The sequence below is a fragment of the Trachypithecus francoisi genome, unplaced genomic scaffold (genome assembly GCF_009764315.1).
Source record: "Trachypithecus francoisi isolate TF-2019V2 unplaced genomic scaffold, Tfra_2.0 Lachesis_group1, whole genome shotgun sequence".
NCBI lineage: Eukaryota > Metazoa > Chordata > Mammalia > Primates > Cercopithecidae > Trachypithecus > Trachypithecus francoisi.
Genome location: NW_022681454.1, coordinates 57,179,928 through 57,206,896, shown reverse-complemented (window position 1 = coordinate 57,206,896; position 26,969 = coordinate 57,179,928). Strand labels below are relative to the sequence as shown.

The 26,969-nt window shown below is 41.4% G+C and overlaps 2 protein-coding genes and 1 long non-coding RNA gene across 5 annotated transcripts in view; 1 reads left to right on the top strand and 2 right to left on the bottom strand.

Annotated features, from left to right (window-relative positions):
• Positions 1-576, bottom strand: part of NUP54 (nucleoporin 54) — a 36,604-nt gene extending 36,028 nt beyond the window's left edge. For both annotated transcript variants that reach the window (XM_033214385.1, XM_033214386.1), the window contains exon 1: positions 374-576. In XM_033214385.1, the coding sequence (XP_033070276.1) occupies positions 374-440 (67 nt within the window). In that variant the 5' untranslated portion in view covers positions 441-576. The remainder of the gene's footprint in view (positions 1-373) is intronic.
• A 51-nt stretch (positions 577-627) lies between these two features.
• On the top strand, positions 628-5,234 carry LOC117085456. Of its 2 annotated transcripts, XR_004437962.1 has the most exons (4): positions 628-668; positions 1,252-1,311; positions 1,498-1,591; positions 4,760-5,234. It is a non-coding gene; the product is annotated as an uncharacterized LOC117085456 (long non-coding RNA). The 2 variants fall into 2 exon arrangements; XR_004437961.1 differs by lacking the exon at positions 628-668 and having other exon boundaries at positions 675-1,591.
• A 4,566-nt stretch (positions 5,235-9,800) lies between these two features.
• SCARB2 (scavenger receptor class B member 2) overlaps positions 9,801-26,969 on the bottom strand; it is a 56,987-nt gene continuing 39,818 nt past the window's right edge. Inside the window, exons 7-12 of the mRNA XM_033214384.1 lie at positions 26,346-26,515; positions 21,757-21,875; positions 19,976-20,049; positions 17,777-17,828; positions 14,782-14,940; positions 9,801-12,822 (exon numbers count right to left, since the gene is read on the bottom strand). Of these exons, the coding sequence (XP_033070275.1) occupies positions 12,784-12,822; positions 14,782-14,940; positions 17,777-17,828; positions 19,976-20,049; positions 21,757-21,875; positions 26,346-26,515 (613 nt within the window). The 3' untranslated portion in view covers positions 9,801-12,783. The remainder of the gene's footprint in view (positions 12,823-14,781; positions 14,941-17,776; positions 17,829-19,975; positions 20,050-21,756; positions 21,876-26,345; positions 26,516-26,969) is intronic.

Below are 26,969 nucleotides of genomic sequence, written 5' to 3'. Positions count from 1 at the left end.
GCAAGCGTTCCCGCCTATCCGGGAGGCTGAGGTGCAGAGGGGAGGGAGGGAGGCTCTCGGGGAAGGTGAGAGGGGAGCAACCTCCAATTTCTCTGAGTAGGACTCCCCGGTGGCGGGAAGCGAACCGCTGAAGCCAGGGCCCTGTGGAAACTCACGCGCGGCGCGCGAGCTTCTAGTGGGACCTCGAGTACCCCCGCGGCCTCCTCGGGAGCCGCCTCGGCCCACTTTGCGGCCGCCCGCCCTTTCCCAATGCCTCTAAAGTCTCCGCGTCGGCGGGAGATCCCAGGATACCCAGATCGGAGAGTCTCGGACAGAGGGGGCGGACCAGACCCTTCCCCTCCTTCCCGGGTGAAGGTCCAGGGGGATCACTCACCCGCGGGGGCCGCGGTGGCTGCAGCGGTACCGGAGGTGCCCGAGGGAGCCCCAAAATTGAAGGCCATGTCGCGAGAGCAGGAGACCAAGGAGATTACTCCTGCGACGCGCTGCGCGCTCCTCTTCTCAGTCCGGCCGGGAAACCGCCAGTCAGATCACCAAGTTCCGCCTCCTTTCTGGCCTCGCCTAAGAGGCCGGAAGGCGCCAAGGGCGTAGGAGCCGGGTGGTTGTGAGGGAACGCCCCCAGCCGGCTCACTTCCGGTGGGGTTCACAAGATGTGGGGCATCACTGTTAAGGTAAAATGCTGGGACGCTGGCGAGGGTGTGCCTCCTGGGAGTCCTTTAAAAACTGCCGTAGGGAGGTTCTTTGGGAAAGATGTAGGGATACGCGGTAGACAGCTAGAATTTGCATGTGGTAGGGTTGAAGTTGCTGCCCCATCAAAGAGTGGACCTGGGAGGTCTGGCAGCTGGGCTGGGTTTGAGAACCCACCACCACCTACGAGGAGGTGGTATTTGAACCCAGTGCTGAAGGATGAGTAGGCGGAGCAGAAGAAGTAAAGAGGGTGCACGTTGGAAGAAATGAAAGAGAATGGAACTGTAGCAAACACGTTGCGTTTACTCTGTGCCAGGCACTCTTCTAGACATTTTACATAATGTAATCCTCAGCTATCTTGTGAGGTTGGTTCCTGCTATCCCCAGTTTATAAAAGAGGAAACAGGTACCAGAGGGTCAGGCTGTTTCCAGAGTCAGTACTCCTAACCACAGCTCTAAGGAGAGCACTGAAAAAGAGGGGAAGAGTGGTCCCCCTCCATCTTACTTGTAATATCATTTAATCCTCAGAATAACTCAATAGAGGAGATTCTGTAACTATATTTTGCAGGTGAGGTGAGAGGATTGAGGTTTGGAGTTGTTAAGCAGCTTGCCCAAAGTCACCTTGCAGGTAGGTTCTGGAGTCTAGTTTTGAACTCATGTTTCTCCACTCAAGAGTCCCAATTTGTAAAAATTACCATTATATTATATTGCCTTGTAAATTATGGTAAGGATTTCAGACTATTTCTTGAGGGTAATGGCAAACCTTTAAGGGGTTTTAGGCAGAGGACTAGTATGACTAGAATTTTATTTTTAGAAGATCCCTCTGGCTGCCATGAGGAGAATGGATTGGAAGGAGCCAGCATGCCTCAGGAAGGTAGAACTTTTAGGAGTCTGTTGTAGTTGCACAGGTAAGAGATGATGATGACTTGGATTATATCTGGCAGTGGAATTATGAGAATAAATTTGAGAGATACTTAAGAAATAGCATATATAAGACTTGAAGTATTTGGACGTGGGGAGTAAGGATTCAAGGACAACTTCCTGCTTTCTGGCTTGGGCAAGTTGGTGAATGGTGACCAGTGTCTGACTCCTGCAAACTAAGTATGCTTTCATACCCAATGCACTGCTTTCTTTCACTGTTTGTCACAGATAATTTATCAATCTAATTTTTACTCACAATAATATATATTCCATAAATGCAAGAACCGTGTCCCTCTTGTTCCATGCCCTGCACACGTGTCTGGCATATGACAGGGGGAAATAAATAATGAATGAATGACAGAGAGGTGGAAACCAGATCTTGTAAGACCTTCCTTAGCATGTTAAGGAGCTTTGATTTACCACCAGCTTGTCCAGCCTGTGGCCCACAGGCCACATGTGGCTCGTGGCTCAGGATGGCTTTCAATGCAGCCCAAAACAAATTCGTAAACTGTATTGAAACATTGTGAGGTTTTTTGGTGATTTTTTTTAAAGCTCATCAGCTATTGTTAGTGTTAGTGTATTTTATGTGTGGCCCAAGGCAATTCTTCCAGTGTGGCCTGGGGAAGCCAAAAGATTGGGCACCCCTGAGTTAGCACATAGTCTAATGGTTAAGTACTTAGCTTACCTTAAAAAAACAAACAACCCCCCTAATCTAGCAGAAAGAAAAACCAAAGATTAATTTATGGAATCTGCCAGAAGCTCAGAAATTGGAGATATCATGTATCTTCATCAGTTGGGGTAAAGGGAAGATAAAATGAGAGGAACTGGTTGAAAGTCTATTTAAGAAGCAGTTAGAGCTCCCAGAATCCTCTTCTGACCTTGTGCAGCCAAGTGAATGCTTCTTCCCCACTCTAGAAAAATAATGGAGGATTCTTCTCTACAGTGATTAAAATAGTATTATTTGCCAAGCACAGTGGCACCAGCCTATAGTCACATCTACTCGGACAGCTGATGTGGGAGAATTGCTTGAGCCCAGGAGTTCAGCCAGCCTGGGCAACACAGTGGGGACTCTCCCCTGCCCCCCGCCAATGTCAAAAAAAATAAAATAGTAGTGTCTCTGGACTTGGGGGCACCAGACATTATTGACAGTGGGTAGTGCCCTACTGAATGCTGGAAGACTGAGTGGAAATGCATGCCTATACACCTTCCCCTACTGCTCCCAGAGCATTGGCAGCCAACCCTTTACCCTCCAGGAAGGTATAGGAGAATCTTCTATGGGTAAAATGACCAGTGTCAGAGAAAAGACAGTCATCTGACATCAGAAATCTCTAAATAAATGATTTAGCCACATCACATTATAGCAGTGGTCCTCAACTGGTGCCAATTTTGACTTCTACTCCTCCCACCCCCTGGCACATGTGGCAGTGTCTACAGACAGTTTTGGTTGTTGCAACCAAACTTTTAATTTAAAAGCTTCATTCTCCTTGCAGTTAGTTTCCTCCAAGCTGCTTTTGCTGCGCTATTTGTTTTGATCTCTATACTTTGTGTTAAAGACTTTCCTCAGTTTGGTAATCCTTGCTGGTCTACTCATATTTAAGAGTGGAAGATCCTGCAGGCATCTATTGGGTAGAAGTTGAAGATGCTGCAAAATACTCTAGGACAGACTCCCTTCCTCCCCAAACAAAAAATTACCTGGCCCCAAATATCACTATTACAGAGTTTGAGAAATCCTGCTTTATAATAAAGCTCACACTTCGCAAGCCTCACTAAGACACACAGAACTTCCATTCAGCTTTTAAGTTCCACTCTTAAATATGAGTAGACCAGCAAGGATTACCAAGCTGAGGAAAGGCTTTTAACACAAAGGATAGAGATCAAAACAAATAGTGCAGCAAAAGCAGCTTGGAGGAAACTAACTGCAAGGAGAATGAAACTTTTAAAAAGTGTGTCTTTTAAAAATACTTTAAAAAAGTATCCACAGAGAGATAGCAAGAGATATTGTAACCATGAAATAGTATCAGGATGTTATTATTTTCAAAGAAAGGTATTCTTAGCAGAACAAAAGAGAGCTGTAGGAATTTTAAAGCTATTACCGGAAATGAAAAACCCAGTAGAGGTGTTGGAAGATAAAGGTGAAGAAATCTCTCAGAAAGTAAAACAAAAAGACCAAGGATGGAAAATTGAAGAAAAAATAAAACTAAAGGACTAGTTCAAAAAGTTGTCTATCACACACACTGTTATATTATGCACATCAGAAAGAGTATAGAGAAAAATCTGTCCTTTAAAGTCTTTCAAGATTATTCCTATTATTCCTGTTATTTGTTCATTCAGAGTTTATTGAGTCCTACTATGTACTTGGCACTATTCTGAGCGCTAAACAGAAAAGGTATGGTTTGTGCCTTTGAGAACTTACTGTTGAGTGAGGGAAAACCAGATATTAAGTTAATAGTACACTTGTGGGCCAAGTGCAGTGGCTCATACTTGTAATCCCAACACTTTGGGGGGCCAGGGCAGGAGGGTCGCTGAGCTGGGGAGATTGAGACCAGCCTGGGCAATATAGAGAGACCCTATCTCTACAAAAAAAAAAAAAAAAAAAAGACCAAATTAGCCAGATGTGGCAGACGCCTGTAGCCCCAGAGGGTGATGCTGCAGTGAGCAGAGATCACGCCACTGCACTCCAGCTTGGGTGACGGAGTGAGACGTCTCAAAAAGAAAATAGTATACTTGTGACTATTCAAGAATGCAGCACAGATGAGGAAATTATTAAATAATTCAAGAAAATTTATCATAATTGAAAGACATTGCTGGTTTGAAAATGGTTCACCAAATGCTCATTACAATTAATGAAAATAGACTCACACTAAGGCACATTCCAAAATAACAGAACCATGATGGCAAAGAAGTTTCCAGAGAGTAAAAGAGGTCACACACAAAAAAACAAGAATCAAAATGGCATCAGACTTCTCAATGGTAACACTAGCTAGAAGGCAGTCAAGAAATGCCTTTGAATTTCTGAATACAAATTGTTTCCAGCTACAGTTCTATTCCCAGCCAAGTTGTAAATCAGCTGTGAAGGGAGACTAACAGCATTTTTAGACAAAACAAAACAAAACAAAAAAAACCTTTAAGAAAATAAAACACCTCCTATTTTGTAGGCAGTTAGTTACCAGAGGATGTTTGCCACCAAGATGGCACCAAGGCTGAAAGAGGAAGACATTCGGAGCTCCAGCACAGATGTCAGGAATCCCCAGGATGACTTGGAGAACAACCAGTCCAGACTGTAGCAAGTCTGATTCTGGGGAAGGCTACTTCAAAAGGATGAGCAATTTGAGAGAGATTTAGACAATCAGCAACAAGGTTGGGGTTAAACTGGTGATAAATACATGAAAACTAAGCCAGTGGGACAATTAAACAATGTTAGATGAGAAAGGAAAAGTGTTGAAAGGTTACATGGCTCAATTGTGCAGTTTCCACATAATCCCAATAATGTGAATTGAATATTGAGCTGGACAAAATTATGGCATAACTATACTGGAAAGATGGGGGAATGAAAAGAATATTTGTGTGCATAGAAAAGAGCTAACCCTCATCCTCCATGTTGGGGAGTCAGTGGGTAACGCGGAAACAAAATTCACCAAGCAGCATATCATCTAGAGACAAGGGGGTAAAATAAAAAAAAAATTTTTTTAAAGGCTAAAACAGGTGCCTGCAAGCACTCTGAGAGTAGTGTCTGCTTTTCCTATCTTTTTTAAAAATAACAACTGTAGAATTGTTTGATTGTTAAATCTATGTGCTTATATGTATAACTTTAATAAAAATGAAAACAAACAATAATAAAAAGGCTTTGTACTTATCAAAATTACTAATGTTGTTTGACCCAGCAATGCTACTTCTAGGAATTTATCTTATAAATGATTTGGCAAAATAATGGAATACAAGGTAAATCATTACAACACTATAATAATGATTGGAAACAAACCAGGGTTTGGTTAAATAAATTGTTGCTTTTATACAAAGGAATACTATTCCGCTATGAACTAGGAACAAAAAAGCCCTTTGTGTACTGAAAAGAAAGACCTCAAAGATAAATTACATGTGGAATGTTCATCCTTGGAGTTGAAAAAAAATTACATGGAAAATGCACAATTCAGAACACTATGTATGCTACAATTTGGGTTTTTAAAAAAGGGCTAGAATATATAAATACACATGATTTGTACAAAGTATTCCTGGAAAAAAACATTTGAAAAACCAAATAAAATTGGTTGCATCTGGAAAGATGTATTGGGTGGCTAGGAAATGGGTGGAGGAAGACTTTTACCATAAACCCGTTTTATGCATTCTGAAAATGTAAAAGGGTTACTTATTTAAAAAACTAAGTAATGCTGGCTAATATGGTGAAACCCCATCTCTACTAAAAAAACAAAAAATTAGCCGGGCATGGTGGCATGCGCCTGTAGTCCCAGCTACTTGGGAGGCTGAGGTAGGAGAATCGCTTGAACTCGGGAGGCGGAGGTTGCAGTGAGCTGAGATTGTGCTGCTGCAGCCTGATGACAGACTCCGTCTCAAAAAACAAAACACACACACACAAAACCTAAGTAACGCTAATAGAGATTATTGCAGGAGTCCTAGTGAGAGTGTAGATATGCAGGTGAGGACAGCAGGAATGAAGACTGATGGGTGATTGCTTAATTGATTATATGTGGAGGGGAGGGAAAGGAGGAGTCTAGCTTGAGTCCCTGATTTCTGGCTGTACAGTGAGATACGATTGTGATGCCATTTTCTAGTAATGGGAATTTGGGAAGAAAAGAAAAATGAGTTCCTATACTTACTGCATTTGAGGCAACCTGGCTAAGGATATCCAGCAGGTATCTGGATATGTGAGGCTGAAGCTGAAGAGTAAAACCCATTTACTTCCCAGACTTCATTTACAACCCAAACACAGCCCAACCTGTGTTGTGAAAAGAAAGACCTCAAAGATAAATTACATGTGGAGTGTTCACCCTTGGAGTTGAAAAAAAAAATTACATGAAAAATGCACAATTCAGAACAAAACCTAACCTGTGTTTGGGTTGTAACTGAAGTCTGGGAAGTAAATGGGATTGTCAGGGAGAGAGTATCAAGTGAGAAGAGGTTGTAGCTGAGCACTATTATTAAGAAGAGAGCAGAGAGTCTTCAAGGGAGCCTGAGATACAGGGGCCAAATCCAGCCCACTGCCGGTTTTTGTAAAATACACTTTTTTTGGAACATAGAGACATCATTTATGCATTGTCTACAGTTGCTTTCATGCTGCAAGAGCAGAATTGAATAGTTTGTGACAGGGCACCTGGCTTGCAAAGCAAAACTATTTTCTGTATGGCCCTTTAGAGAAGTTTACCAAACCCCACCTAGACTACTGCAGCAGCCCCCGTCACACAATGAACAAGACTCTCTGTGACCTTGGCAGTTCATTCTTGGTTGCCTGCAGAATGAGTTAGCTGTGGCTGGGGTTTCCTCCTAGGGAAAAGGCTGCACCCAAGCTCAGGTTCCCATGGGACTGGTGCCTTCTTCATCACAGAAGTGGAGATTTTTAACATTCCATGGACAGCTGGCATTTCCAGACAACTGTAAACCACTGGCACTCCAAATCCAACTGCCTGTTGCTCAGCATCTTGTGTATTCCCCCATTGACGAGACTTCTTCTTCAAGCTTGCCCTATAGAAAGGGAGACTAGGAGGAGGACGTGCTCTTCTGAAACCAAACAGCATTGTGGGCCTTGGCTCACCTCTCCATGGGATAACATGAGGATGGTACCTTCTTTTTTTCCTGGCCCTGTAAATTTGTATTTCCTCCAATGACGCTCATTCCTTAGCCCATGCTATGTAGCTTTGTGGATTCACCCTGAAGGGTGGTGTATGACAGCTGATGACCCAGAAGACCCATCTTGCATGCCAATGGAGACCTAGCACAACAGCTCCTAATTGATCTCCCTGCATCCATGTTGATTCTCTTCAATTGTAGTCTTCATCTTGCAGCTAGAATGGGCCTTTCTAAACAGACTTGCCCACCTTCCTCCCACAACCCAATTGAAAACACAATAGCTCCCTATTGGTCTTAAGACATACCAAAATACCCAAATCTTTAATATGGTTTAATGAGACTCAACATGATTGGGCCTCTGCCTTTTTCTCCAACCTTATTTCCCATCATTCATCCCTGTCTGAACTGCGGCCATTTTCTCAGTCACTTGTAGTAAACGCTTTTCCTCTTGCCCTTGAGCATGTCCTGTTCCCTTTGTCTGAAAGACCTTGCTTTGCTTAATTAACTCCAGCTCCTAGTCATGTTCCCAAAACATTAAACTCAGTTGAAATTTTACATTTTATCTGTATGATTATTTGGTAACTGTTTTCCACACTAGACCATAAGATCCACAGATCTCTTTTAAACCAGTAGCCTAGTTTATATTCAAAGTACCTAGCATAAAGTGGGTGCTTAATGAAATTAGTTGAACACATTTTTAGGTATAATGTAGAAAGAAGCCAGGATCCAAATACCACATACTGTATAATTAAATAAAATGTCTGGAGAAGGCAAATCTACAAAGACCGAAAGATGATGGTGGTTGCCAGGGGCTAGGGTTGGCAACACTGAGTGGTTCTAAACTGGCATGAGGAATTTTATTGAGGTTATGGAAATGTTCTAAAACTGCACAACTCAGTAAATTTACTAAAAATCATTGTACATTTAAAATGGGTGACTTTTATGGTATGTAAATTATACCTCACAAGTGTTCAAAAATAAAAATTTGACTGAATGAAAAAATATAGTTACTGGAAATGGGATCTTTATCTTGTGCTTAATGTGTATACATGTTTTTATACTTTGTATTCTATACCACTCATCCTATACTATTTTCTTAGTGCTAATGGATATATGTTTTAACATACCTTATTGCTTAAAAAAATTTTTTTTTCTGGATTTTTCTTACCCCTTGATTTGAAATAATCAGGCTTGGCATGTTACAAAGTTCCAGGTGTCTCTAACTACCTTGAGTAAGAAGAAATAGGTACAAGGAGCTTCCCTGTGACATAAACCAGCTGCAGAGTTAGGATTCCCAGGAGGTATATATCTTAGGGATCAAGTGTCCTTGATACATGACATTTGTAACACTGAGCTAGATATTTTAAGACTTTCCTGGATTTGCTGATTTCAAAAATAAGTTGCAGTATTGGGATGGGAAAGGTTTTAAAGGTAATCTGAAGTTTGGAACTAATAACTTTAGTACCCTAGATAGTACTGTAGTTAAATATCCCTAGAAACAAAACCCTCAGCCCTTTGGGACGCTAAGGTGGGCAGACTGCTTGAGCCCAGGAGTTCAAGACCAGCCTGGGCAACATGGCAAAACCTTGTCTCAACAAAATATACAAAAATTACCTAGGTGTGGTGGTGCACACCTGTAGTCCCAGCTACTAGGGAGGCTGAGGTAGGATGATCACTTGAGTCCAAGAGGCTGGACTCAAGTGATCTTGAGTCGAGGCTGCAGTAAGCCATGATTGCATGACTGCACTCCAGCCTGGGCGACAGAGCAAGACTCTGCCCCCCCCCCAAAAAAAAAGAAAGAAAAAGAAAGAAAAGAAAAAAAAAAAAAAGAAACCCCAGTGCCTCTCCAATAGCTCTTGAATCCTACTGAGCCTTTTGGGTGGACTTATCTGCATTTTGGTTGGGTGTACCTGGAAACAGACCTAAGATAAGCAGACGTAAGATGTTAGGACAGGTGGATGATTTGGGAAGCAGCATTGAAGGGCTGGGTGATTAAGACAGGGAACAAAGAAACACTAACAGAAAGTAGTTACCACTGTGGGCAACCCTAATTGAGGACCCATGTGGAAAAAGCCTGAGAATTGGTCCTCTGAGGATTGAAACATCTATCAGCTGACTGACTCCTGCCCCATTTAGTTGAGGGTTGCCTTGCGTTATTAACTCCCTGATACTCCTATGGTGCTTCCGGGGCTCTTGAGAAAGACTCAAGACAGAAAAGCAGAGTGTGGGACTCCTTGGAGTGGAACTTGTCAGGCTGATTGTAACTGTCCACTATAACGAAGCTGAAATCAGACGTGGCCCAAGTGTGTGACTCAGGGCTGCCTCTGTCAAGGAACATCTTTCCAGTGAAACTCCATAAACAACAGGACATCCAATGACATATAACTTCTAGTGCAATTTTATATAAAGTGGTTTTTTATTAGTGAAACATTTCATTGCATTAAGGGTAGAAATAAACATGTCAAGAACCGCATGAAGTGAACCAACTGTATGAGCTACATGAAGAGCATTCTGGTCAGTATTCTCGTTAACAGGCACAAGCAATTTAGTGATAATGCCCAGAGGGCCAAGGATACAGACCACCTTTTGCAGAACTCATATCTCAAGCAATTTAAATGAAAAATTAGCCTCCCTTAAGTTAAAAACCCCAATAGGGGTTAGTCGTGTAGTGCTTGTTCCACTTGACCATTAGTGATCTTTCTAGAACATAAGTATCTAGAAATAAAATCTGGTTGGAAAAGCCTGGAGCTAAAAGTGGCAAAGCCCATTTCCTGTCCTGTGCTCAACTCCTAATTTTCCCTGAGAGAAGTGAGTTAAGCTCTCTGTCTTGGTTTCTTCCTAAGTTGAGGATCATGGTACCAGAAGCTTGCATTCTGTGATCATGACAGTGCTTACAATCACAAAGCCTTTGAGGGTCTTTCTAAGATAACCGCCGCAAGAGAATAAGCATGAGAAATAATTTATCTTTAACTTAAAGCCTAATAGGTGCATTCATTCCTCTTAAGCTATAATTTTGACTGTAGTTTGTAGGTCTGTCTCAGACTTTTCAGAAGGATAGTATCAAATGTGATTTTAACCAAGTAACTATTAAGAATCATGACACAGGCCAGGGGCGGTGGCTCACACCTGTAATCCCAGCACTTTGGGAGGCTGAGGCGGGTGGCTAGCAAGGTCAGGACATCGAGACCATCCTGGCCAACATGGTGAAACCCCGTCTCCACTAAAAATACAAAATTTAGCTGGGCGTGGTGGCACGTGCCTGTAGTCCCAGCTACTTGGGAGGCTGAAGCAGAAGAATTGCTTGAACCCGGGAGGCAGAGGTTGCTGTGAGCCGAGATCACCCCACTGCACTCCAGCCTGGGTGACAGAGTGAGACTGTCTCAAAAAAAAGAATCATGACACAAGTATGGAAGTAATATGTTTTTGGTCTCCCTGCCAGTGTGTAACTCAGTCTAAATGTGTATATCATTAACTGTTATCATTTACAGTATTTAAAATATCCTCACAGATGATTCTATCCTGATAATAGGACTAAGCCAATAAGTATGCACTAGCGTGTCCATTTTATTAGTATGGATAAGTACATGCATAAATAAGACATGCCCAATTATCTAGTTAAATATTTATAAATTCTAAAAATCTAGATATTTAGCATTACTGCAGACCAAATATTTTTGTTAGGTTTTTTACATTTTGGTGAGTTGGAGTATCTAAAGTTTCTATCTTGATTCTATAGAAAAGTTGAGAGTTTAATGAATTGCCTCTTCAAGAGGGGAAACATATCACATATTGTTTTAGTGTAGAAAAAGGAAAAATTGTCAGTAAAACAGTTTATTACCTCAATACAGGGATAAGAAGCTATGGAAATGAAATCTATATATTTTTTCTTCATTTGCTTACATTGAAATCTAATTTTACACAAAAAAAATCCTTTTGAGTGGTTCAGTTGTTAAGAAATTCTGTAAGCACTTTGTCAGCTAAATGCATAGGCTTCTTAATTCAAAATGAATGATGAACTTTGAGAATCAAAGAAAATGCCCTTAAATATGCTTGAATTCCGAACACTGTGACATATGGTGGCTCCCAATTCCCTGCCTTCGGTTATGCTGAAACCAAGAAGTCCTTTGAAAAGTGGTGTCTCTGCTTCTGGTCCTAACAGACCTTTCTTTAAAGTACTTTGTGCAATATTTTAAACATCCATCATTCTGTTAGCAAAATGATTGTCACAGGAAGTGTAGGGCACACGTTTTTCTATTCAGTGAGTGACTGTGAGCTACAAAACACTGGAAAGAACTGAATCTGAGGAAAGAACTTGTAAAAGGAATTTCAAAATTACCAAGAAGGCTTTCCCAGAAGAAATGTCTCTTTAGTCTAATCAGACTTTCTGAAACTTATGTGTAACTTAGGCTATAGATAAATGGATTTCCCATATTCATAATTTCACAAATAATCACTCAATATTAGATTAATTAATACAGTATCATATTTGGCAAGGGTGACTCAGGAAGAAAAATCAGTTACTCATTACATTCTCTCAGAAGCATCTTTTCACAGCACGATCATTTTGACTAAAAAAATAACAGTTAACTATCCACAAGCATCATAACTAGCCTTTAATTCTACTCTACATGAAATATCTGTACTTATCCTCACCAACATTATTTATGCATTCTCTTCATTCACGAAAGTACAAGTTAAAAATCCTTAGAAGCTTATCACTATCAACTCATGGGTACTGCCCCACCCAACCCTTTTCCCATTTGATTCTACCCAGTATTTTATTGTAGTTGGAAGACTGAGTTTTCCTGGAGGAATTATGAACTGAAGATCAGCATAAAATGTAATATGTAATGTTTCAGAAATCAGATGCATTTGAATGATATACTGGATGAAGCTACCATTTTATCCTGGGTCCCGAACTCTTATTTACTTCTGTTTTGCAAGTGAAATGATGGAATACAACATAAAATGGTATATACGCATTTTGAGCACAAAGTTCGGTGAATGAAGCATACTGAATAAAGTTAGACCAAGTAGCATTAACAAGTGATGCAGAGACATTTTATCCACAACAGTGGTCACAAAATTCTGGAGCTACCAGCACCCAACAACAACAAAATAACTATATATGGGTTTATTAAATACTTGCTAGACACATAAAAAAACAATTTCAGAGCCCACATGATTTTATAAAGCTTAATGGCCAGCCATGTCAGCCTGCTCTTTAACCTCTGGCCAGAATGTTCCTATCACTTGCCAGCGCCGTGTCTTTTCCCTTCTTTCAACAGGCAACAAGCCTGCGAGGAGGTGGAGGGTTTCCCCACGTCATGGTCCAGGTCAGGACAGCTCACATGGTTTCTTCACCAAGCAAAGGCAATGTTTAGGTTCGAATGAGGGGTGCTCTTTCATCCGCGGTTCCCTGAGACACAGAATAGAGAAGACAAAGAAGTTAGGTGTTCATGTCAGAAACTTCTCCCCAGTGTGAAAAGTTTGGGTGAGGAGTGGGGGCATGGAAGGAGGAGAGACCTATAGGAAGGTGGCTCATCCCCCTTACCTCCCCTCTCGGACTGCTGCTTGTTCTTGAAGATTCAGGCCTAACCTTTTCAGGAGGCCTTTTCTGACCACTCTCACCCTCAATACTAGAGCAGTACCCTTCTCTGTGCTGATCTGGATTATAAAACTTAGACTCTATGGAATTTGCCTGCTTCCTGGTTTGAAACCTACTAAGCAGTAGTGTCTCAGAGATAGTAGTTCTCAATAATTGCTTGCTTGTTGAATATATGAGGAAGGTTAATTATAGGAGCAGTAATTAACATTTCCATGAGGTTTCACTTGTGCTTAAGACAATTTCAGTGACTGCACAAAGTCAGACTGGAAGATCCACACATAGAAATGGCAAAGTAGTTTGCCTCACAGCTAATTCAGGCTAAAGTGACTGGCATGGGATAAGAGAAATAATGGAAGAATATGGAAGTCAGGGAAATTCAGCTAATTTTACTCAGATGGTTTCACTTATTTATTTTCTACTTCACATTTGCCTCGGACACTTAGTTGAGGAAACTGGAGGAAAAAAAGGCCTCTGTTATAAAAAAGGGAGTTGCAGAAAATTTAAGAAGGGCTTCTACAGAAAAGGCTCATTGGAGGTATTCCGGTTCCTGGTTGGGCTGCTGGTCACTTGGAGAGGCCAACCCAAGGAAAGTATGCCCATGTTCCAATCATTTATTATGCAGTGATACCTAAATCATAGGTATCTTCGGATACATCAGGGATTCTTTCCAAGCAGGGCCCTGGCCGCCTTGCTGTATAATCTTGGAGCTGTTTTATCATATTTAATAATACTTAATCCTTTATTGAGCTCTTACTATATGCTAACACTGGGCCAAGTCCTTTATGTCTACTATATCATCTAATCCTCATGAAAAACTCATAAGGGAGGCTTTTATTATCCCATTTTACAGATGAAGAAATTGAAGCACAGTTTCTAGGGTCGTATAGCTGTTAAGTGGCAGAACTGGGATTTGAACTCAGGCAGTCTGACACCAAAGATCAGATGTGTAACTGTTATATATTCTTCCTTTTCTTTCAGGTTATTGTTTTCAAAGACGTAAAGTTAACTCCCAGGGGATATATCCAAAGAGATTCTATTCCCCAAATACTAGATGGTACATTCTATCCCTCCACCTTCTTTGACATACTTCCTTTGCTTCCCATTTGGTCCAACAGTAAAATAAGAATGAAATCACTATGCCCAGCACAAAATCCCAGAATTCATCCTAATAAGCCAGCTGACTCCCATTTGGTCCAACAGTAAAATAAGAATGAAATCACTATGCCCAGCACAAAATCCCAGAATTCATCCTAATAAGCCAGCTGACTCCCATTTGGTCCAACAGTAAAATAAGAATGAAATCACTATGTCCAGCACAAAATCCCAGAATTCATCCTAATAAGCCAGCTGACTCCCATTTGGTCCAACAGTAAAATAAGAATGAAATCACTATGCCCAGCACAAAATCCCAGAATTCATCCTAATAAGCCAGCTGACTCCCATTTGGTCCAACAGTAAAATAAGAATGAAATCACTATGCCCAGCACAAAATCCCAGAATTCATCCTAATAAGCCAGCTGACTCCCATTTGGTCCAACAGTAAAATAAGAATGAAATCACTATGTCCAGCACAAAATCCCAGAATTCATCCTAATAAGCCAGCTGACTCCCATTTGGTCCAACAGTAAAATAAGAATGAAATCACTATGCCCAGCACAAAATCCCAGAATTCATCCTAATAAGCCAGCTGACAGCCCTTCAGTGAAGTACAGTTGAATTCCTCAGGTAAAGTTATCCAATAAGGAAGAAGTTCCTTCAGCCAGTTCTCACCTCATCCATGGATCCCTGTCCTTTGCATGCAAGCCAGGTAAAAACCAAACCGAAGAACACACCCAGTGCCATGATGATGTAGGGTATGTTGGTGATAATCAAAGTAGTGTTAATCACAGACTTCAGTCGACTCGCTGTCTCTCTATCAATGAGAACACTCTGGAGAGGCAAGAAAATAGTATTCCCTTGATGACTAAACATCCAGTGTGTAACCTTTTTTTGCTATATCTTTCCTTTATTTAATACAATTTGGGAATCTCCTCCTGTTAGCAAACCAAATATACTGAAAATCCATTTATAAGTCAGAGTAATCAGAAGGGACATTTATTCATTAATATCTTGCCTTCTCCTGAAGACATCTTTTTACTCTTAAAAAAGATTGGAAAAAGGAGGTAAAACATATTCAGAAATACTGAGACAGTATCATCTTTTGTTTTATGTCAGATAATTCCAATTCATCCTTAAAAATCAGCTCAGCATCACTTCCTTCCAAAAGTTTTCTCTGGCTACCTCTGGCCTAGTCAAAGGCCTCTTCCCTAAGTTCCCTCTACCTCCATCATTGTCCTTGCACTCTGCACTGTAACTGTTTGTCTTGGAATGACTGTGAAGACACTGAAGGCAAGACTTAACCTCAGTCACCTCCACACTGGGTATAGCACCCAGCACACAGTAGGTGCTTGATTAATGCTGGCTGGTTAAATGAATAAATAAATGAAACACTCCAAAAATGGTATGTGGAAAGTATAATTTCTTTCTTGGTTACATCTATAATAATCAGGACCACAGCCCTCTACAGAAAGTGCTCAGCGAAGTTGTGGGCTAACCAGAATTCCAGAGACTGTTGACAGTAGGAAATGTACTAGAATAACACTTAGTGTATGCAGAGCAGAGGAATTACCACCTAGTGTAATGAGTGAGGTATCTGAAGAGCTTAATTCCATAGAAATTATGAGCAACAATTCTGGCCCAGTTTATGCTTAATTTGCATTGGAGGCCTGGCATAGTTGCACACGCCTGTAATCCCAGCACTTTGGGGAGGCCAAGGGAAGCAGATTGCTTGAGCTCAAGAGTTTGAGACCAGCCCGAGCAATGTGGTGAAACCACCTCTCTACAAAAATACAAAAATTAGCCGGGGCTGGGCATGGTGGCTCATGCCTGTAATCCCAGCACTTTGGGAGGCCGAGGTGGGCAGATCACTTGAGGTCATGAGTTTCAACATGATGAAACCTCATCACTGCTAAAAATACAAAACTTAACCAGGTGTGGTGGTGGGCACCTTAGTCCCAGCTACTTGGGAGGCTGAGGCATGAGAATCGCTTGAACCCAGGAGGCAGAGGTTGCAGTGAGCTGAAATTGGGCCACTGCACTCCAGCCTGGGTAACAGAGCTAGACTCCATCTCAGGGGAAAAAAAAATTTAGCCAGGCATGGTGGCAGACACCTGTAGTTCCAGCTACTTGGAAGGCAGAGGTGGGAGGATCACTTGAGCCCAGGAAGTAGAGGCTGCAGGCGCCGAAATTGCACCACTGCACAGGGTGTGAGACCCTGTCTCAAAAAAAAAAAAAGAAATAAATTTTTTTTCTTTGGACTGAGTCAGTAGATTGGGTTCTAAGACAGTTTTTCCAATAACTGGCTAGAGTTTCCTCCTCGGTAAAAAGGTGGTGTGGCAACAGTCTCCAAGGTCACTTCCAGGTCTAATATTTTATTTTTCTAGAGAAGAGAATAATCAAGCTGTTCCTAGGAGGCAGCAAAAATACAAGGTTCCACTCCACACACCTGGACTTAATCTCGTCTTTCGCAAAAAAGCAAAGTAGAAGTTGGGGGTGGAGGGACTTCAAATATGCCACTACTTAACAGAAATGGGCAGAAAAGCATCCTTCTGCATTTTCAAAAAGACCTACTTTCATGCCCCTGCCCACAAACAGGAACACGGATGATCCAGGAGCAATTGCAAAGAGATCCTATAAATTGGTAAATATTGCCTGAATTTTTCCTATGAAACAATAAAAACCTCATCTTAGAATTGTCATCACAAACCCTTAAACGTTTGTAAATGTGAATACCAATATAATGCTAAATGAAGAAAAAAAGATATAAAATTGTATCTATTGTATGATTTCAGCTATGTAATAGCAAGAACATGAAAATATCAGGAGTTGACATCTGAACTGCACCTATCTCTGAGAGAGCGGGACTTATCAGTAATTTACTTTTTAAATCAATTTTTAAAAAAATGTCTAAGAGTTCTATAAAGAGCACACGTTTTATAAAATGTAAACCATTAGATTACCTTTTAAAGTTGTTATTGGAAAAAACTGTACAACACATTGAGTAAAATAAAATAAAAACAATATTATCAGGCTGACACAGATTTTGTGAATAGTGATTTTAATTTTTCTTTTTCTTGCTAATCTCTGTTATTCGATATTCTACAAACAGCAAGTATTTTTAGGAAACAGAAAAACAATAAAAAGTAGAAATTTGCCAGTCAAGAATTTATTGAAGAAAAAAACCTGTGTTTTTTTCCTCAAGCTGGGTGGAAGCAGGAGAAACTGAGGAGATATAACTACAGTAAACGTGATACGTGATTCAGAAAAGAATTTATCACAGGTGTCTTAAACCAGCATGGTTTCAAAGGAGGGGGAGACAAAGGTCTAGCTGGCATCTATCTGAGTGTGAACTATTTCCCTGCTTCAACAATGTCTGCCAATGGCTCATTTTCCTGTTTTTGTTTCTTACATGAGCAGCTCCCCAAAAGGGAGTTTTGCCCAAATAGTGTTCTTGAGAAGGAAAATTTCTTTCTGTCGTCTCTCCAAATCAGCTCTCAGACACAGGTAGATTCATGTGAACATTTAAGTGACATTTTCAGAGGAATAACAGGTTTTAAAAATCTTTTGCTCTTTTGTCATAACTTACACATAACTACAACAAGAGACATCATAATGGATTTTTTCTGAGTCTGAAAACAGCCGTGGCTCCCTCTGTCTCAGGACTTACCTCATTGAGGTACATCACTGGGAAAACCATGGTTCTAATGTCTCCCGTTTCACTACAAAGATAAAGGATGAGATTGTTTCAGAGACATCCTCATCACAATGGCACACTTTCCTGGACAGACACATTTATATGAAGATTCCAGTACACTTATTTCTTAAATTACCCAGAATTTACTGATTTCTTAGTTATCTTTGCAAACATATACACCACAAGTTAGATTCCAGTCTGTCTAGCAATTCAAGTGCTGTAAGTTTATCAAAACACAAGATACTGAAGGCAGATTCCTTAAAATGATTACTATTTCCTTAGAATCATCAGAGAAGGCTCCAGTTGACAGAACAAAGCTGTCACTCCTCAGAGTGTTTTGTAACTAGGCCACTGAAGTACCATCTTTGCAACAAGAGCCAACTGAGCACGTACCACATGCCAGCTCTGTGCCAGGTGTTTTTGGGATATTATCTCACTCAATTCCTACAGTAGTAACATGCAGTAGGTATTACTGTCCTAGGTTTACAGATGAGAAAATTCTGACTCAGAGAGGCTACACAATTTGCCTAGGATCACTACAAGTAAGTGATGGAGCCAGAAATGTAATTCCACTTTGATTCTAAGGTTCCAGCTCTTAACTACTAAATTATCCTGCCTCAGAAATACACACACAGATGACAAAATGCATTCTTGTAAACCATATCTACTTCTTAGAAAAAGCCATGACACCTGGGATTAAATCTGGCAAATTCAATAAGGTAAACAAGTCAAGTTTTATAGATAGATAATTATGCATAGTTTTGCATCCTGTTTATTTCATTCAACTTTATATCATAATTTTCTCATATCTAAAAAATTCCCATTGAAAAATCTGAGCAGGAGATTATACTTTGGAATCCAAATTAAGTTGCAGCATGGGGAGGTAAGGCTAGACTCAAGAGATTGTAACTATACAAATGAGAGCTATGGTTGGCCCCAAGTGGGACCAGTGGGAACAGAGAGAGGGGAAGAGGAAGAGACTCTGTCTCAAGTCTCTGAGTGATAGAGTTTGGATACTTTTCCCCCCAAATCTCAGGGTGAAATGTAATCCCCAGTGTTGGAGGTTGGGCTTGGTGGGCAGTGGTTGGATCATGGCGGTGGATTTCTCATGAATGGTTTAGCACAATTCCCTTGGTGCTGTCCTTGTGATAGTGAGTTCTCATGGGATCTGGTATTTAAAAGTGTGTGGCACCTCCCCTCCTCTCTCTCTTGCTCCTGCTCACCCCATGTGATGTACTTTGTTCCTGCTTCATCTTCTGTCATGAGCAAAAGCTCCCTGAGGCATCCCTAGACATTGAGCAGATGCCAGCACCATGCTTCCTGTACAGCCTACGGAACTGTGAGCCAATTAAATCTCTTTATAAATTAACCAATCTCAGGTCTTTCTTTCCTTCCTTCCTTTCCTTCCCCCCCTTCCTTCCCTCCCTCCCTCCCTCCCTCTCTCTCTCTCTTTTTTTTTTCCTGAGACAGAGTCTTGCTCCGTCACCAGACTGGAGTGCAGTGGCACTATCTCAGCTCACTGCAACCTCCGATTCCCTGGTTCAAGCGATTCTCCTGCCTCAGCCTCTCAAATAGCTCAGATTACAGGCACCCACCACCACGCCCAGCTAATTTTTGAATTTTTAGTAGAGACAGGGTTTCACCATGTTGGCCAGAATGGTCTCGATCTCCTGACCTCATGATCCACCCGCCTTGGCCTCTTAAAGTGCTGGGATTACAGGCGTGAGCCACCGCGCCCGGCCAGGTATTTCTTTATAGCAACACAAGAACAGCCTAATACACCAAGAGAGTCAAGGTGCATGAGAGAAAGGCTTAGTGAGGTGGATACAAGTTGACTAGATAGTAAGGCTGTGTGGCCTCTAGCAAGTTACCTAAACGCTCTGCTTCTGTTTCCTCATCTGTAAAATGGGGATAATACAAGGTTATATGTGAATCTACATAAGGTGCTAATAATACCTGATCCATGGGAAGCACTCTGTAAGTGTATGATTAAATACAACAAGTAAATTCCAAGACCAAGGCACCCATGAAAATGCTGATCCTGCCCTATCCCTGAAGGGCATGGGTGAGCAGACTTAGGTGAAGTAGGCTGTACTCCTCCTGCCATCAACCCCACCAGAAGGGCAATGGAGCAAAACTGCTGTCTCCTCCATAGAAAGAAGCAAAACTTACACAAAGTCATCTAATTTTTTGACATAAATGTTGATTTGGAACCTCTTGGCTGCTTTTAGGATTATTCCAGTCAACTGCAAATCAGAGAAGTGAAAAGGAAACATTAGGATTTATTAAACTGCAAACAACTTTTTCAATAGAGCACCATTTCTGTGTAGTTCTGATTAACAAGGTGACCATTACCATGTGTGACAGGCAGAGTGGAAATAAGTAAAAGTGATCCCCAGAACAGAATGAGAACCATGTATTAGGTGGCTGGTACACCAATGTGTCTCAAACATGAGTATGAATGTGGGTCCTTGGGAATCCTGTTAAAACGCAGGCTCAGATTCAGTAGACTGGCCATTTCTAACAAGCTCCCAGGATGCTGCCACTCTGAATAGCACAGCCTTAGAAGGACTCCAACAGGAAGGAGACCCAAAAGATAGTCACGTCTGGATTTCCAGGCAGTTGTCCAGAGAGCTAAGCAGAGGGTGGTGGTCACTGCCAGAGAGTGGCATCCAAGTATACGGCCCACCTAGCACAGCCATGGGGGACAACTGCAGCACTTGTCTTCCTTAGGGCAGCTCCATCTTTGCACTAAGGTTATAAGACTGCATTCATCCCTTGGTGACAAGTACTGCTAACAGTTTGGCTGATCCAAGGGAACTGATCAGCTGATGGCTAAGAGAGAAAAGGGAGAAAACCACACACGATCTTATTCACCAGAGCATAAGATCAATGGTTTCTCAGACACAAATGCAATGTGTGTAGCTAAGAGTGTGAAGTACCCATAAAATACTGTGCTAAAAGAATGTTCTTGCTTTTTTTTTTATTGGTCCATAATGTTCAAATTCCAAAAATGAAGACATGGTTAGCATGGTTTTGGTTTTTCTCCTCTATGAATACAGGATTAAATGTGTATTATACACACACATACACACACATATGTATGTCTCCTCTGTGTATATCTGATACCTTTATAATTAATAAGATAATAAACTCTCAAATAACCTGCAGAAAGAAGTTTGCCAAAAGTGCCTGAGGTTAATATACATATTCATATTTCAACCAAAATACTCCTGGCAGTGGGGAAGCAAAGGGACATCTTTAACTTTTTTGATCTGTGTCCCAAGGGGAGAAATAAATATATGTTGAGGTCCAAGGCTAGCAACAGAAGATTGACCGGGTTACATGGGTCCAATCTCAGTAGTTTCCAATAACTGAGTTTTCACTGTTGCTTTTTGTTTTTGTTTTTGTTTTTTTTTTTTTTTGAGACGGAGTCTTGCTCTGCCACCCAAGCTGGAGTGCAGTGGCCGGATCTCAGCTCACTGCAAGCTCCGCCTCCTGGGTTTACGCCATTCTCCTGCCTCAGCCTCCCGAGTAGCTGGGACTACAGGCGCCCGCCTTGTCGCCCGGCTAGTTTTTTTTTTGTATTTTTAAGTAGAGACAGGGTTTCACCGTATTAGCCAGGATGGTCTCGATCTCCTGACCTCGTGATCCGCCCGTCTCGGCCTCCCAAAGTGCTGGGATTACAGGCTTGAGCCACCGCGCCCGGCCCACTGTTGCTTTTTGTTAAAGGCAGGTTTGCTTGTATTTCTGCTATTCAATCCACACAATTCAGCCTTCTAATTACAGGGCTAGGAGACAATGCCTCCACCAGCACTAAACTGAATTTCTCCCACTTGAATATGTATATGAAAGTAAGGATGTTTTTAAAGAAGGCTCAGGACTAAACTGGTGAACACTGTATAGACAGAATAAAACATAGGCTCTTTTACCAGGAGGAAGTATGTACTCACAGGATTAATGTCCACAAATGTCTCATGGTCTTCCTTATTTGGGTGCATGCCTTCTATGGCAGAAACAAACCTCTCATCTGCTTGGTAAAAGTGTGGGAAAGACATAATGATGGGTGCACCTGCGTTTGAAGGAAAACAGAAATGAATGATGCTGTTCTTAAAATCTAAGCTGAATATAAAAGTTCCTGGCCACAGCCTGGTTCCTAAAGAAAAATTAAAAAGCTACATATAAATTAACTTGGGCAGGCTAAAACACCATTCTTTACCTCCTAGTTCAGGATTTATACTTCATTTTCTGACATCTCATTTACCCCCAATTTTCATTCCTCATTATATACTGAAGTTCAGGCTGAATTATTTATTCTTCAACATATATTTACAGAAGTTAAAGTAAAAGTGCTTCATATACATTATTTTAATTAATGCTCCCAACAGCCCAATGAAGTTAGAACTATTAGCCTCACTTTGCATTTGAAGAAAGTGAGGTTCACAAAAGTTACAAAATTTACCCACGGACAGCTAGCCATCAGGTTATGAAGGCAGAATACTAAGTGAATGAGGGGTATTGTACCTCAAAGCACTAGTTTCAACTACAATTCTCTAGGAGTAAGTGGGCTTTTTATTTCTTGCTATTTCTAAAACTAAAAAAAAAAATTGTGGTGGTTTTTTTGTTTTTTACCAAAGATAGGCACGATCTCAGCTCACTGCAACCTCTGCCTCCTGGGTTCAAGTGATTCTCCTGCCTCAGCCTCCCAAGTAGCTGGGACTACAGGCATGCGCCACCACACCCAGATAATTTTTTTGTATTTTTAGTAGAGACAGTGTTTCACCATGTTGGCCAGGCTGGTCTCAAACTCCTTACCCTCAAGTGATCTGCCCGCCTCAGCCTTCCAAAGTGCTGACATTACAGGTTTGAGCCACCACACCTGGCTTATATAATTTTTTAAGAGTTAGCCTGGCTGTGCTATACACCCAGCCTCTAACCAGATCACAAAGATTCTGGGTTTTTTTCCTTTCCTATTCATTTTGAGAACCAAATAAGTGCTTATGTAAATTTAATGTTATATATATATATATATATAGAACCAAATAGGGAAACAAGGTACTAAGGAAACCTATTCTAGATCTGGCCATTGAAAAGAAGAGAGGGACCCAGTAATTGCTGCCAGGGCAATATGTTTTTGGAGAAAGGAGCTTATCGGCAAGTTATTTACATTTGCTTACATATCCACCAGCCCATGGCTCAAGGAACACATCACACATCTCTCACATGCACATGCATTTTGCTGTTTACTGCTGAACAGTTCCACAAAGCCATGACTTCCTTCTTTGTGACCTATAATGACCTCGAAAATGTATTTTTAAAATCTGTTGAGGGCTTAATAAAGACTACTGTCCTGAGTGTTTTATATATATTATTTCTAACTCTCACACAACCTCAAGAAGCTATAATCACCTCCATTTTATTAATGAGAAAACTGATGTCTGGAACCCTCCTTAATAAACTTTGGCCAATTTGCCAACAAATAGAAGAGGATTCAAACCCAGATCTGCCTGACTCCAGAACACTCACTCATCCTGCTATCCAAAATGTTTCCCTGGAGAATTCAAAACACTGGAGGATAATCCTGGAGAGTTTCACTGCAGTCCCAATTTGGGAATACACAACAGGGAAGAGGAAAGGATTGTAGCAAGAAGTTTAAATGTGTAAAGTAGAGTATTTCTGTTGATTCTGGCATCAGCTTCCTGACGAAACAGAATTTAATAAAGACAGCAAGAGAAAATATATCTACATTTTTGCTTTGAGCCAGATGCACACCAGATGAGGGGGCAGGGACACTGTTTCAGGACTATTCACCAGTAAGGCAATGGGGGAGATCACAACCAGGAACTTGTCCCCATGCACCCTTGGTCTTTATCTCCAGGTAAAGGGCACCATGTTCCCTCGCACAATGGTCCCCAAATACCTAGACGCCATCTTTATGGAAATCACTTGTTAAAAGTGTAGATTCTGGGGCCCTGGTATGTTCAACATGGGACCCTAGGACATATGTGTGTGTGTGTGCATGCTTGTGCACGTGTGTGTGTATACCTATATATATACTATATACATATCTAGTATATTAAAATATAGCAAATATATGTATATGCAGATATATGCATATTTATAAAACTATAATTTGTTAATATATTCATATATTAGCAAATATATTAACATATACATACATAAATATATATACACACGCGTGGCTGTTAAACCTAGTCTTCAAGATGAAAAAAATACTTTTGTCAGTTGTATATTATATATATACACTATATAATATATACACACAATATAATATATACATGATATATAATACATATGTAATGTACATATAACACATATATTATATATATACGTAAATTTTTTTTTGATACAGGGTCTCACTCTGTTGCCCAGGCTGGAGTGCAATGTTGCAATCATAGCTCACTGCAGCCTTGAATTCCTGGGCTCAAGCGATCCTCCAGCCTCAGCCTCCTGAGTACCTGGGACTTACAGGTGTATGCTGAGCTATGACCAGCTAATTTTTATTTTTATTTTTATTTACTTATTTTTTTTTGAGACGGAGTCTCGCTCTGTCACCCAAGCTGGAGTGCACTGGCCAGATCTCAGCTCACTGCAAGCTCCGCCTCCCGGGTTCATGCCATTCTCCTGCCTCAGCCTCTCGAGTAGCTGGGACTACAGGCGCCCGCCACCTCGCCCGGCTAGTTTTTTGTATTTTTTAGTAGAGACGGGGTTTCACCGTGTTAGCCAGGATGGTCTCGATCTCCTGACCTTGTGATCCGCCCGCCTCGGCCTCCCAAAGTGCTGGGATTACAGGCTTCAGCCACTGCGCCCGGCCGACCAGCTAATTTTTAAATTTTTTGTTCAGATGGGGTCTCCCTGTTGCCCAGCAGGTCTAAACTCCTGGCCTCAAGTGAGCCTCCTGCTTCAGCCTCCTAAAGGCTTAGGATTACAGGCATGATCCACCGTGCCTCACCAACATATTTTTAATAACTCTCCACATAATTCTGATGTCAGGCCAGATGTGGGGGTCACTGCCCTCTCAGACAAGGATCAGGAGGTATACTGCTGACCTCAGACGTATTCCAAAATGATATCTTATTCTTTTTTTTTTCTTTTTTAAAAGACGGAATCTCGCTATGTTGCCCAGGCTAGAATCAAACCGGACTCAAGCGACTCTTACACCATAGCCTCCTGAGTAGCTGGGTCTACAGGCACACACCACCATGCCAGGCCTGAAAGGAGATTTTAAAACGAGTTAATACGGGAGCAAAAGTGAGCACATTACTTTATTCAAGAGAAGGGGACTACAGAGAGAGCTCTCCAGAGAAACTTTAGAGAGGAATTATAGCCAAAGAGGGAATCACAGGGCAAATATGAGAAGACACTGAGTTCCGCCAGAGATCTGCTCAGAGGCAGGAGTCACATCCAAATCGTGTTCCCTCTCTAAGCCCGTTTCCCCACTTACAAAAACAGGCCGCTGAATATCTACTGTCTGTAAGGTCATTGTGAATAATTCTGCAACTTGTGGCTATTAAAACTACTCTTCAAGATGAAGAAAACAGTTTTGTCAGTTGTGCCACTGATAATTCTGCCTCATTCACAGAAAGGAGCAGAGTAGCTCTGACATTAAGAAACACTGGGACATTTGTGTCAGGGTTTAAAACTAACTCTGCTTCAAAATCACTGAGAATCTTTGCCATGATATGTACTTTCTTAAAACCGAGTTGTCCACTTTTTCTTTTACCATTTGTTTTTGGCCGGGAGGTGCGGAATCAGGCTAGAGTGCAGTAGCACAATCATAGCACACTGCAACCTCAAACTCCTGGGCTCAAGCAATCTCCCTGCCTCAGCCTCCTGAGCAGCTGTGACTACAGGTGTGTGCCGCCACACCCAGCTAATTTTTTAATTTTTTTTTTTGTAGAGACAGGGGTCTTGCTATGTTGCCCAGGCTGATCTTGAACCCCTGGACTCAAGCAATCCTCCCACCTCAGCCTCCCAAAGCGCTGGGAACACAGGCATGAGCCACTGTGCCCAGACTCATCATTGTTTTGAACATGAAATCAGTTAATGTTTTGCATACATTAACTACATGCAAATATGTAAAGTACTTAGGACAGCGACTGGCATACATCAGGTGCTTAGTAAACATGAGCTATTATTACTGTTAAGACTTCTAAACCACTGTCCAGAAAAAAAACACGACATGGCATTCTAGAAATAAAAAGTATCACAGAAAAGCCAATATTTTTTTACCATTTAATAGCCATGTTATGAAACATTATTCTTGAAAGAAACTGATCTTTCCACTGGGCTGACAACATATTCTTTTCTGTTTGTTTTGTTTTTTAGAGACAGGGGTCTCACTATGTTGCCCAGGATGGACTTGAGAACTCCTGGGCTCAAGTGATCATCCCACCTCAGCATCCTTAGTAGCTGGTACTGTAGGTGTTGCGCCACTATGCCCAGCTACATATTCTTTGTTGAACTCCAATCCTTCTGCATTCTTGACACCCCTATCATATACCCTCTCTTGAGTTCTTACCATTCTTGCAGATGCTGACATTCAGAACTCCTGAGCCCAGGCAGTTTCCCTCAGGTATACAGAAGCCAGCATTGTCTGACGTATTAGCTAATATTTCTGCAGGAACTTTATACCGAAAGGCAGGCAGTCCCTGCACACTCTCATAGTCACTGAAAGTAATATACACTGACCTGTTAGGATGTAAGAATAAAAAGTGAATGTGGACTCTAGTCATTGTAATCTGCCCCAAATCTACAAGTTAGCAACAGTTCTCAGGTACAACGTGGCCAGAAGCTCATAGGGTAAGTAGAAAAGAATATTTGGAAGGCATTCTGTCAGCTCAACGTGTAATAAAGCAGAAGATGAATTTTAGTGAAAGGTGTTTAAGTGGTAGCAATGGAGGTATTATCCAAACAAGAAAAAACAATACGTGGTAGAAAATTAAGATGATAACATTTAGAATGGAGACTCACATGAAAAATAAGAGGCCTCTAGACCTGCATGGACACATGCCAGCGCGGACAGGCCACCAGCAAAGCCAGGAAAGCCAGGGCATGGCAGAGTCAAAGCTAAGATAGAACAGGCAGCGATGGCCGTGGCCTCATAGGGTCTTAGGCACTTGAAAAGTGTCACATTGGACAGATA